General features: G+C 40.1%; 1 protein-coding gene across 1 annotated transcript in view; it reads right to left on the bottom strand.

Annotated features, from left to right (window-relative positions):
• man1a1 (mannosidase, alpha, class 1A, member 1) overlaps positions 1-12,525 on the bottom strand; it is a 148,942-nt gene that overhangs the window by 19,453 nt on the left and 116,964 nt on the right. The window contains exon 6 of the mRNA XM_031750534.2: positions 152-275. Coding sequence (XP_031606394.1) covers positions 152-275 — 124 coding nt within the window. The remainder of the gene's footprint in view (positions 1-151; positions 276-12,525) is intronic.

Here is a 12,525-nt window from a genome sequence, read left to right as displayed (position 1 = left end):
GACTCTGGACTGGTATTTTTCATTGCTTAGATATTTTTGTATTACAAAAAACATCTTTTAAAATAACCTGACATTACGGACTAGAGCAAATACAAAAACAAGTCTTTGTATTAAGTGGGAAAACACATTTTCAAGTCTCTGTGTCTGTTACCTTCTGAGCAAACTCTGGATTTCCTGAGAGTCTGCTGAGGTGCATAAACTCCAGATGCAGGGTGCCATACTCTGCCAGGATGCTGCTACCACCTGATGCCCATGGCCAGTTCCTACCAATACCACTGCACAAACACAGAAGCAGAAGGAGACAGAAATGTATGTTAAACACAAAAACAATAACAAGCAAAGTGTAGAAGTGTGACATTTTTCGATTTTCACTGTATGGAATATGTTTTTAGGACATGCCAGAAACATCTCAACTCAGAGGTGCCCCTGTAGGCTTGCTAGCCAGATGTCCAAACCACCTCAATTGGGTGTTTTTGATATGGAGTAAGCTCCTCATACTCTAAGATAGAGCCCAGACACCCTGCAGAAGAAGCTCATTTCCACCGCTTGCATTCGTATCCACAGACTCACTCTTCTGGTCACTACCCAGAGCTCATGGCGATAGGTGACCGTAAGAACATAGACTGACAGCTTAGTTTTCATGCTTGGTTCTGCTTCACCACAACATACTGGTATAGCGTGCAAATCACTGCTGATGCTGAACTAATCCATCTGTCAATCTCCTGCTCCCTCACTCTTGAACAACTACAGCGATTACATTTCCTGGCTGGCTTGGGAACGCCTTGGTATCCACTCCCAAAAGAGCTGGATGAGGTCACCAAGGAGTGGGAGATATGGGCTTAGTCTGCTGCCCCTGTGATCCAGACTCAGATAAGTGACAGAAAATGGATGGATGAATGATGAACAGATGCATGACAAAAATAATGCAAATCAGAACAAATGAGTAACATAATAAAAGTTTTAACTTGGGCACATACCCACAAACTTACAGCACTCATTCTCATGACTAAACAGGCAGGAAGTCTTTAAAAAGCCATCTTGAAACTCTTTCTTAGAAACCAAACTCCTTAAAAATCTGGAGACTGCTAAACAGTTCCTAAAAGTTTGATCTTATTTTTAAAAGTAATTACTATTCAACCTATTTCACTCTGAAGGCATTTACAAATAGATTCCTTAAATAGATAAAGAGCAGGGTATGTTAATGACACTAAAATTAAACCACACTTTACACTCCATTTGTTATATTTATGCACATGTCTGTTTTTCCCACAGTCTTCACCTGGCAGCACATCATTCTTTGTGTTTACCCGTCAGTCAAAAGGAAACTTGTTGGAGCCCGTCCTCTGCCGGGAAACAAAAAAAGGTGCGTCTGCTCTCGGGCCATATGTGAGAGTTACCAACCTTGGCATGCTTGACAAGGACAGAAGACCTTGCAACAGGGAGCGTGTGCATGTAAGTGTGTGTGCTGGATCATTACAGCCACTGACAGATCACTTCCAGGCCAAGGACTGATGACTCTGGTGGCGATGCCTGAAGTAACTACTCATGAATACATATGAACTATTCACTACACTGTCAAGCACACACCAGGATGTCGGCCCTACAGCAACTACATGTGGACACATGTACTACACAAAAACACACACACGCTGAAGCCAAGGAGACATCCAACAAATGAGAAGAAGGGGGAGGAGAAGGAGTGTGGATTGGGAGATGTGCTGCACAAACACACACACACACACACACACACACACACATAGAGACAAACCCACACATCTCTTTAAAGAGGTGGATGAACATACTAATTATGCCCCCCTTCTTCATCTCATCATGTTGCATAAGCCATAATTTGTTTCCCATTACACCACAGATTTAATCAAGTCAACCAAACACAGGGACGACCACTGCCGCATCAGGCAGCGAACACAGAGTCTGGCAAGTGTCAGAAAGCAGAAATGGTGAGAAAACATCCCATCACTGCACACCCTGATTAATTTGGGGGTCAGCTCCCAGCAAAAATTTAATTGGCACTGTCATACGGCTGAGATTGTGTATAAACACACACATATATTTTGGATTAAATTTTTAAGCGACATTTTAGTCAAACGCTATTCCTTCATCTCCGCCGCCTCTCATTCAACTGTAGTTTTGATCTGTCTATCCATATTTTTTAGTCCCTTTATAAACCCTGTGATGAACAGTAAATCCCTTCGCTTGTGTGGGTGGGATTGAGAGACAACGCACACCTTTCCAGCTCGCCCCTGTCCACCTCAATCCCCCCTAAAGCCCCGCTGCAAGAAGCACCAAATCCGTGTTAGGGAGTCTAAAACAAAAGAGAGCCAGACAAAACCTAAAACCCCCAACGGTGCCTCTTGACTCTCTCTGTTAAGAAGGGCTTTCTGCTTCAGGCTCTGAGTGTGCCCACATAAAAAGGGGCATTTCAGAAAGATCCCTGTGAGCGTCACCCAATCAAATAAGTTATCAAATTATGATGGAAAAATAATCTGGTGATTTAGTCCACAGAGTGGTAAAACCAACATTTTTGTTCAAGTTAATTATTTTATCGCTGAATGCGCTCTCTGTGCTGCTGTTTAGTTCTAAGGTGACAGCTGGAGATTAAAGCTTTGAAACTTCAAACTGGAAATGTTTTTCCAGTTTGAAGCTTAATATAAAGAAGCCATTGAAATCACTTCAATTTGTTGCAGATCAAAGTGAAATTAATTTGATTGACTGAAACAAAGCTTCAGAGCTAAAAAATAAAGCTAACATGTGGTTCCTCTAACGGTCACTTGACGCTGACTCATAGAAAGAGTCAATCCTCAGACTCTCGTGTTAAAATGTCCAACTTTACAGCACTACAAAGCGTTTTTACTACCAGTTTCAAAGAAGCAATTTTGGTGTCCATGTTCAGTTTTAAAAACACCTACTGAAACAAATTTGCACTGGGTGAAATGATGGTGAAAAATTTGCTTCACAGACGTTCACATCGATTCTTGTGGGCACCCAGAGCAATGTGATTCAACTTGTCTTTTCTACAAACACAGGACAAAACGGGATGGCTTGAAGAAAAGACAATAAAACTGTAAGACTTTTTTGGTAAGTTCTACAGATCTGTTCATGTGGTTTTTGTCCAGCTATTGATTGTCCTCCTGTTCCTGTTGGTTGTTGTGAGCAACCAGCAGGATTGTTTTTGTGGGCTTCCAAAAACAATCCAGCAACTGTATTTGTGTGATTAAACACTGGTAGATCAGGTAGTGGTAGTCTTTACCTGGGGAATTCAAATCGTTTGTAATAAATGTGAAGGTAATCGGTGCCATAATTAAAAAATAATCATAATTCCACTGAAGATTACCCTCCACATTTAGCCAGATACTAATAGTCTGGTGAAAATTACCATGAGGCCGTTTTGGATTAACTTTTCCCTTTTGCAAACTTTCTTTTTAAATGTTTTTCTCCTGGCTTTTTCTTGCACAAAAGAGGCTGCTCTGGTAATTACAAAAGAAAGGTTGGACGGCACTTTGTGCTGTTGTAGCCAAACAACATGGAGACCTATCAACAGAGAGATCCAGGTCACATCCATTAGAAGAGTGAAATCTCGAAGGGTGGTGAGATAGATGAGATGCTTAACAGCCTATTAATATTAATGCTAGCTCTGTAGCTAGGGACCAAAGATGTTGCCGTCGAGTAAAACACAGAGCTGCTTATCCTATGTGAGCATAAACATGTGATTTATTTCCTAAAGCACATGCATTCTCCCGGTGAGACTAATTTTGTGTGAATAGGGCTAAAGGCTGACTCTTTGCTGTTGGCTGCTTGCAGAAACAGTTCAGTGTGAACAAATGTGTGGATGAAATGATGCATTAATGCTCATAAACCCAATAATTTGGGGTCAGAGATCCGCCTCTGCTCCATTTTGGACTAAATTAACCTGTGGAGGGACACTTTGTTATCGCTATTCTGATGGAAACCAGTCCCCTCCTGTACTGGGACTGGAAACTGGCCTCCATCCATCCATTGGCATACAGAACAATGCATCTGTCTTAGTCTATTTGAGTCTACTGTTTTATTTGACTACTGATGCAAATGTCCTAGTGGCTCAGTTTCCAGGGCCCTGTTGACAACAGCATGCTCTACATCCCATTTCTCACATGGCATGTAATAGGACTTATTAGCTCTAATCTTTGAAACACATTATTTAGTTTATGCAGTCTTTGCACTACAGAATACATAAATTGCAATATTATAAAAATGTTGTACAAGTGGTCAAAGTTTTGCCTTAGCTGGCTTTCATCCTAATTTGCAGAAAATTTTCACCCATGATGTCTAATCCAAAATGATAACCAAGTCCTCCCTGTTGCCTGTTTTTCGTTTTTTTTGTGATCTCAGTGGGCTTCATTTCCACAACAGCGAGGGGTATGAAGGTTCATATTAAACTCTGGATGAATATAAAGTCTCGGTTTATTGAATTCAGTTCTCGAACAGTCACAGCGGTGCTTCTCACTTCTCATCGACATGCTGGCTTTTGATAAAATGTTGTGCCGATGAGCCACGCTTTATACCAAACAGTAATATTAGAGTGCAGCACACTGAAAAACGTTTGGTTATTCTCTTTAAAAACCAAGCTGTAAATGTTAATCAATTTGCTACGGTGACCTAGAACTAGAGGACTTTCAGAGATTATATGAGGCTTACATCAGCGTATTAAAGCCGTTATTGAACTTTCATTATCAGTTAAGAAGATGAGCCAACATGATCCACCTCTGATAGGAGTGATATGATGCAGTTTGTTTGTTTAACAGGAACTCTTTTTTAAATTAATTTCCTTGCCTCACATTTCCCCTTTTATATTCATTAAGGGGTAGATATTATGCCATGCAGAATGTAATCCCAGTAATATCTCTCTGTTAAACAGAACAGATTATATCACACTACTTACATTTGACTATTAATCATTCAGTCCAAACGGTAACTATTCACTGTTTCACTTTTGACTTAAGTTTCGAAAACCTATGATTCCAGGTCACTTGGGTAAAGTTTGACAAGCTCCTGCTTATAAAAACACTATGGATACATTTGAAAGCCTTCTTGGAAGCAAAGCAATGCCATTCTTCCTAATTTTTGTACTCCTATGAAAAATTATGTACAGTCCTACTGTTTCCACAGGAATTAAAAGGGTAAAAAGCAGCCAGGTGCTACTAATCAGAGATACAGTAGTCCCTTGTTTATCGCGGGAGTTACGTTCCAAAAATAATCCGTGATAGGTGAAAGTAGGCGAAGTAGCTAACTTTTTTTTTTACAAGTATTATAGTTGTTTTAAGGCTGTAAAACCCCTCACTACATGCTTTATACACTTTTCTCAGACAAGCATTGACATTTTCACACTTTTCTCTCTTGTTTAAACACTCTCAAAGTTCGATTTATCAAAGATTTATGTAAATTTGACAAGCTGAACGCATTCTGTACTGTACAGGAGACACGGCACGAGATTGATTGACAATGGTCTACAGCCAATCAGGACACAGAACACAATGCACAGTAAAAAAAACCAAAAAACCCCCCAAAAAACCAGCATGCAAAATTGCACACAAAAAAAAATCAGCGAAACAGCGTTATAGCGAGGGATCACTGTACTTGATTATCTGATTATCAGCAAATGTGAGCAACTCTATAAAAGCAGACATTTTTGCTGTTTGCTGGTCTGCAGCATTCAGGTGTGTGTTAACACAATGCCACAACATTCCCGGGAATTTTTTTTACAAAAAACCCAAGTGCTACACAGACTCTACAGGCCTCAGTTAGCTCATGACAATACCATTAGAAAGGCAAAAAACAAGTATGGGTTGTTTGGAAAGACTGCCAGGAGAAAGAGTCCTCTCTGAAAAGGTTTATGATGTTTGTGGTTCCAGTTCTGATTAAATCCAGAAGTGAAAGAACATAAACTAAATGTGGCCAGACTGTTCTTATTTTTCTGAGGTAAGAAAACTCAATCTAAAGTCTAAACTCAATCTAAATCTAACCATAACCTCAAAGGTTCACTCTGCAGTTTTCTAACGAACAAATTCTTACCTTTAAAAATACACAATGTGTATCTTCAAAGTCTAATTGTGGTTTTAACCATTTTGCTGCCTTTGGTGCTAATCATGCTAACGTGCTTAGCTTCCCTACCCCAAAGACTCCAGAGCATTGTCATGCATTACATTATATATGCTTCAAGAACGCCAAGACCAACTTAGTTCACTACATTTAAGTTCACTATGGGGATAGCTAGGGGCTCAAGGGTTGCATGCAACAAATAAAGATCCAAAGCCTCAGCCCAGAAAATAAATAAGGTCATTACAAAACGATGCCACTGTGAATTAAAATAGTCTGCATTGGAGGACATGTTCCCATCCTCTTGGTGTCTTGTCCAATGTTCTTATCATTCAACCTCTAACGCCCACAGCTATTTCCTGGCCAGCTGCGAAACAACAAATCATAGCCTGCTAGTTTTCAAACCCTCCAGTGAGTTCTGCAGAGCCAAAAAACAGAGGTTTTAATTCTGTGGTGCCAAGCTATAACCTGGAAAAACAGAAAAAAGCAATACATCTCCATAAATTAGCATGTCACACCAGGCAGTGCCCTCTCACGCTCCTCTAAAATTATGTCAGGAAGCACTCCAGTTCATTTGTACTCTGTAGCTGGGTGAAGCCAATACTTTGGCCCAGTTCTCTTTGTTGTTTTCTCTGGAAAGCCTTTCACTGTCCTCCGTCTCATCTTTGCCACGACCTCTCTTACCTCTCCTTTTCCTCACGATTTCCTTTGCTGTACATCTCTTCCTCTACGTCTTAAAATCTATCGTACTTCCCCTACGGCCAAAGAGAAAATGTGCATTGCGATAGATTCACAGTTAGCAACTTAATTAGAGCCCTTAAATCATGGCTGCCTTCCACCGCCTCAGGTTACAACTGAGGAGAGCTGCACTGAGAATGGATGTCTGGCTTTGTGTAGTTTGTTCTTTAAAGAAATCTCTGTACATCCCGAACGATAGCCTTTTCTTTGCTTTAAAAACGTGCTTTAGGGCAGTGAGAGTGCATTGCTGCTGCATATATCTGTGTGTATTAATAACTGAGGCCAAAACAGAGGTGCTGCCATTTGCTCATCCAGATACACCCAATCCTAAAATTTTAGATGACAGCTACAAGAATGAAACTACACTAAAAGAGCTCATTGCACTACACTTATTAATTTAGTCACATAGCAATGCCGATACTGAAACTTAAACTCTTCTTCTTCTACCTGCTGCCTTTAGGGGTCACCACAGCTGCCTTCATCTCGCCCCATCCCTGGCATACTCTCCTTTCACACTAACCATCTTGCTGTGAGGCGATAACTCCCTGCACTGCAGTGCCACCCTACAGCCTATTGCCATATGCTGAGGTTTATCCAGCATTCTCATCGACACTGTTTGATATTAATTTCACACACTGCTGTTTGTATTGTCTCAAAAAGATCAGTACTGGTTGGCCTCTTTCTCATAGCTCGTTCCTAATTCACTCCAATTAGCCAGCTTTTTCCACATTTAATGTTGCACTCAGTTAAAGTAGTGCTATTAAACTGCTATAATGTTAATTGTGAGGCACAGCAGGAACAGCTGTGTTGGTCTAAGTACATCTCTGCGCACACAGTGGGTGACATGACACAGAGAGACGGACATGGTGAGTTTATTTTCCTCTTTATATCAGGGAGAGACCATGAGTCAGGGTGATTGCTGTTCATACGCGGCACAGAGCTAAGTAGCCGACCATAATCCGTAATTACTCGACGTAAATGGACGGGTATCAGCTGAACGGTTAAACCAGCAAGTTTCGACGTTTGCCTGGTTCTTTATTGTCTTTTTTCATCTTTATTTAATCTGCTTTTATATGTGGAAAACTGCTAATGGCAAAACTTGTACCTGGAGTTAGCCTCTGTATAGTAAAAAGGGCAGAGGAGCCCAAAGTACTTCAAATACACTGGAGAAAACCGTGCATTTGAATCCAGTGAATATGTGACACAGCAGGGAATTTGGGCATGAGAGAATTTGTATTTTCTGACACTTATTTTTCTTGCTTCTTCTTAACCTCAACCTCTTGACCTTGGTTGTTTACTGGTTTCTCTGCTGCTGCTATGCTGATGACATTCAGCACTTAGCACTCTTCCAGCACTCTTGTAGCTCTAAATTAAAATATGAGCTAGCTGCTTTAAATATTATTCATCAGTCTCTGCTAAGCAAAGAATTTCTGGACATGCTCGGGATTAACAAGTTCATTTTCCTATCGCATCGAGAAGAAAGGGCTCCATGACAGAGTGGCACTACAGGGTCACCCAGTGTGACACCCTCACTAGGCTGCACTAATAGAGCCGTTCTTAAATGCAGACCTATTAATCAAACTCCAAGACCCAAAGAGCTCAGGATTGATAGCTTCAGTCCCAGAGCCAAGAGCTGAAGGAGCAAATTTGCCTCAAGCTGACAGTTTTTTTCTAAAATACTTTCCTCTCTGAGATAAGGAAAGGGAACGAGGGTTAGTTTTAACTTTGCAACGTCATGAAGATGATGACATTGCTTTTAGGAGAAGTTCGGTTGGAAAGCAAACACTTCCCCACAAGTTGCTGCGTTTTGTGATGCAGGGGGCCGTGGTGGGGGAGCCACTTCAGAGATGTATACAGCTCTTTGATTCAGTCTGAAAAAGGCAAAAAGATTCAAATTTTCCCATAAATTCACCCCACGGTGTCAGACCTCACATATAAATACCTGTTCAGAGGTACCACTTAACATTTCAGCATGATTTCTTTGCCACTTGTCATTTTAACCAAGTCTTTTGTTGGAATGGTGATGCAGATTCGAGCACTTTTTAAATGCCTTACTGCCAATCAGAGGTGTGCGTGTGTGTGGGAAGCAATCATCGCCATGATGCCTGTAGAGAGGAATGAGCAGCTAATTTCAGGGTGGAGCACGGATCCAGATACCTCAGCAAAACCTAACACATACACACACACACTTGCGCACTGACACACATTTACACAATGCCTCATCCCATTAAGGCCAGTCAGTATGCAGTGCAGTGGGAGTGATTTGCAAGGGCTTTATCAGTCTGAATGTTAATAGAAGAGCTATGGGACTTACTGGCCAAAGCAGATAACAACTGGGAAACTAGTGTGTGTGTGCATGTGTGTGTTTGTGTGTGTGTGCCTGTGTGTAAAAAAGTTAGAGAAAGTGTCAGAGGAAAAGGGAAAGAAGTTTAGTTGGTACAGCGCAGTTATATGTTGTCGGTTGCTAAAGCACAGCAACTAAATACAACACACTGTATTCTGCACTATACACAGAGACATGCACATGCAAACAAAAGTCGGTGCATTAGGTTAAAATATTTTGGCTTGCACACGTGTCAGTGTGAACATAATACATTTCTATGTACTCTATGTTTGGATTAAAACCCAATCGATGTAGTGGTTTTAAGACCGATGCAGATATCTGGGCCAGATTTAATAAACGGGTGCGTAAACACAATCATCAAATAGCTCTTTCAGATGTGGTGTGCTTCACGGGTGATTTTAAAAAGTTGCACTTTTTTCTAAACGCAGATGCATTCAGTTCATTTCAATACCGAGTGCAAATAATAAGACATGCTTTTTTTCCTGCATTAAATATTGACACAATTAGCAGTAAATTGCCTTTTGCAAATCTTAGTAAATTATTTTGCGTGCTTGCTTTAAATATTCTCCTCCCTGTATTTTGCACCTTCAGAAAGGAATTCCCAGAAATAGATATGCAACAGGGTCATCTGCAAAAAGTGAGTTCTTGAGTTCCTACCGCTTACATTAATCTTTTAAATACAATCCAGTGAAACATAAGGCTATTTCCTAGTTATTTACAGGGAAGTTGCAGAGTGCCCCCTGGTGGACAAACTGTCCAAAGTCAATACTTGTAACACATTTGAAGGGTGTTTTTTCCTTACAATCAAAATTTTCACTTATGAGCCAATATTAATGGAGATACAAAGAGATTGGGAAATAGCTAATATAAACCAATGATGAGAGTTTTCCAATAAATTGGTTGGGCTCTAGCTGGGATATAAGATAACAAATGTTTTATCGATATTAAAATTGAGAAAGTATAAGCAAAAATATTTTAAATGGCTTAATACCCAGAATGTTTTATAGCTCAATAACATGTAATATGAACAACTTTTTATCCAGACTATAAATCACGTTGCAACCATGTGCAGCACAAATAAAGTTATTCTTTTCCAAAACCCTTTCATCACTACCCACCTTATAATATCTCGATTCAGTAACTCAGTGTTAATTAAGGGGCACACTGCAAAGGTAAACGATGAGTCATGCTATTCTAAGAAATGAAAATATGAGTAATCGATATTGTAATGACTGTTATGTGCTTAGTGTATTCCCTTTCCCTTTGTCTTAAATAAAAAAAATAAATTAAATACAAAAATTTGAATTAAGCACACAGAATAAATAAGAAGCACCAAAAAAGGAAAGAAATAATCATGTCAAATGCAAAAACTAGTTTAGAGGAGCACCACCTCAGCCTTCTCAGTGATGCACCTCTTCACCTTCTCAAATATTTAAAGCTCATTTCAGGGACAATTGTGTCTCTGTCCATCTGGCTGCATTCCTGCCCTAACATGCCCCAATCTGCAGCAGATCAACCGGAAAAAATAATCATTTGGATCTTAGCAGCATTTTCCACTCGGTTAGTAGCAATCAATGGGTTTATGTACAAACTAAAGGTCACGGGGGGTCGGAGAGGAAGGCCGGGCCAGCCTTTGACTCTGTATGAGGAACTGTTGATTTATTGGATGTTGCAAGCAAGCTGATCCACCTTCAAGTGCCTTTTGAAGATAAATCAACTGGACATCAAGACGAGATTTCTCACGTTGATGAATTATTCCTTTACATTCTCTGACGGCCTTCAAAACCTTCCATCGTCCTTTGTTCCTGGTGGCTTGTCATTCAAAGGATGAGACATGTGATCAGCTCTTATGACCTTTGATAAATTAGATTTTTCTCTAATGAATTTGCAACATCTCTGTATTTAAACTTTGGTCTATACACAGCATAATGATCCACGACAAGCAGATTTTAGTTTCAGGTTTTAAATGTTAAAGTGAAAAAAGAAAAGCTTTTTTTTTACTTTACTTACAGCCATGAAACTAATGTTAGAGCTACTGAATGGCATCATTGGTATTTCAATTGGTTCCCTCTAGGGTTTTCTTTCAATTTGCAGTTCTGTCTGCCACTGGGTACAAATTCTCCAGGGGAAAAGGATAACACTTTTTCCCCAGTAGGTACTGGTACTGTTCCCTAGCTGAAATGGTAGACGGGGGAGTAACTATGGAAACTCTACATGCTGGCAGAAGAAAAAAAGTCCAGCATAAAAGGAAGGTGAAGTGAGGGTGTGACAAAAACCAAAAGCAAACAAAGAGTGGAAAGAAGAAAACAAATAAAGAGCTACACACCAGTGTATTCAGATCTGTTCCTATTTTATGATTACCATGTTAACACGTACTGAACATACCCAACCAGACAGTGAGTGATTTCAACCTGATATTCAGATTTTCTCTTGAGATCCAACATCCAGCCAAAGACCAGATTTAGTAAGATAAAAATTATCTCAAACATTTCATTTCCAAAATACTCCCAATAGAACCCAGTAAAACACCCTGATTTTTGAAATGTTAACACGTGCTGTGTTCAAGCCAAAGATTTTATCTTTAGAAATTAACTAAATGCGGCTCTGCAGGTTTATCTTAAGCCTTTTATTAATTTGTCTGAACACACTCGTAATTCCCAAAGGAAACGCAGCAAAGACCTCTCCAAAGTGAGGACATCGCATTTATCTTGTTTTCTGAAATTAACACAGGGCCATTGAGCAAACAAGGTTCACTTGGTATAGAAGCAAGAAGATGTTTTAAACTGTGGCCTTATTTCTTATGGTCTCTCTTGGGCTCTGCAGATAGCTGCAGGGTAGAGCGATGAAAGGCTACCGACAGGGAATACAAAGAACAAGGCCATGGAGTGGAGTGGACTTGGAGTACGCATCCTGAAACAGAAGGAGATACTGGGTCACCGTAGATAAGATGGATGGCCTGAACAAGGACAGAAATACAAGGGACTGGGATGTGAGAAAAACTTTAAAGAAAAAAACCCGAAGATGAATAAAGGAATGGAGAGTAAAACAGAGAAGGGAGGACGGTGGGGATAAAGGGAGAGATGATTCAGTAATTGGGCCTCGTTTGCAAGCGTGTTTTACAGATTTATTTTACTTCAATCTGGGTCAAGGTTGCATGGGCAGTATTCTAACTCAAAACTATCCTACTTCAAAAGCACTTTCAATGTTTCTTCTCAACTTCTCATTTCTAAAATCTTTTGATCTCCTCTTGCTTCAATTCTCTCTGACCTGCACATAGTGAATTATACATAATCTAACTTTGACTGAGTGCTGTTTATCCCACAGATCATTCAGAGCCGTCACTCTGAGTTTAG

This window comes from Oreochromis aureus, linkage group 15, assembly GCF_013358895.1.
Source record: "Oreochromis aureus strain Israel breed Guangdong linkage group 15, ZZ_aureus, whole genome shotgun sequence".
NCBI classification, from domain to species: domain Eukaryota; kingdom Metazoa; phylum Chordata; class Actinopteri; order Cichliformes; family Cichlidae; genus Oreochromis; species Oreochromis aureus.
The sequence above is the reverse complement of the archived record's forward strand: the minus strand, read 5'-3'. Positions and strand labels throughout refer to the sequence as shown.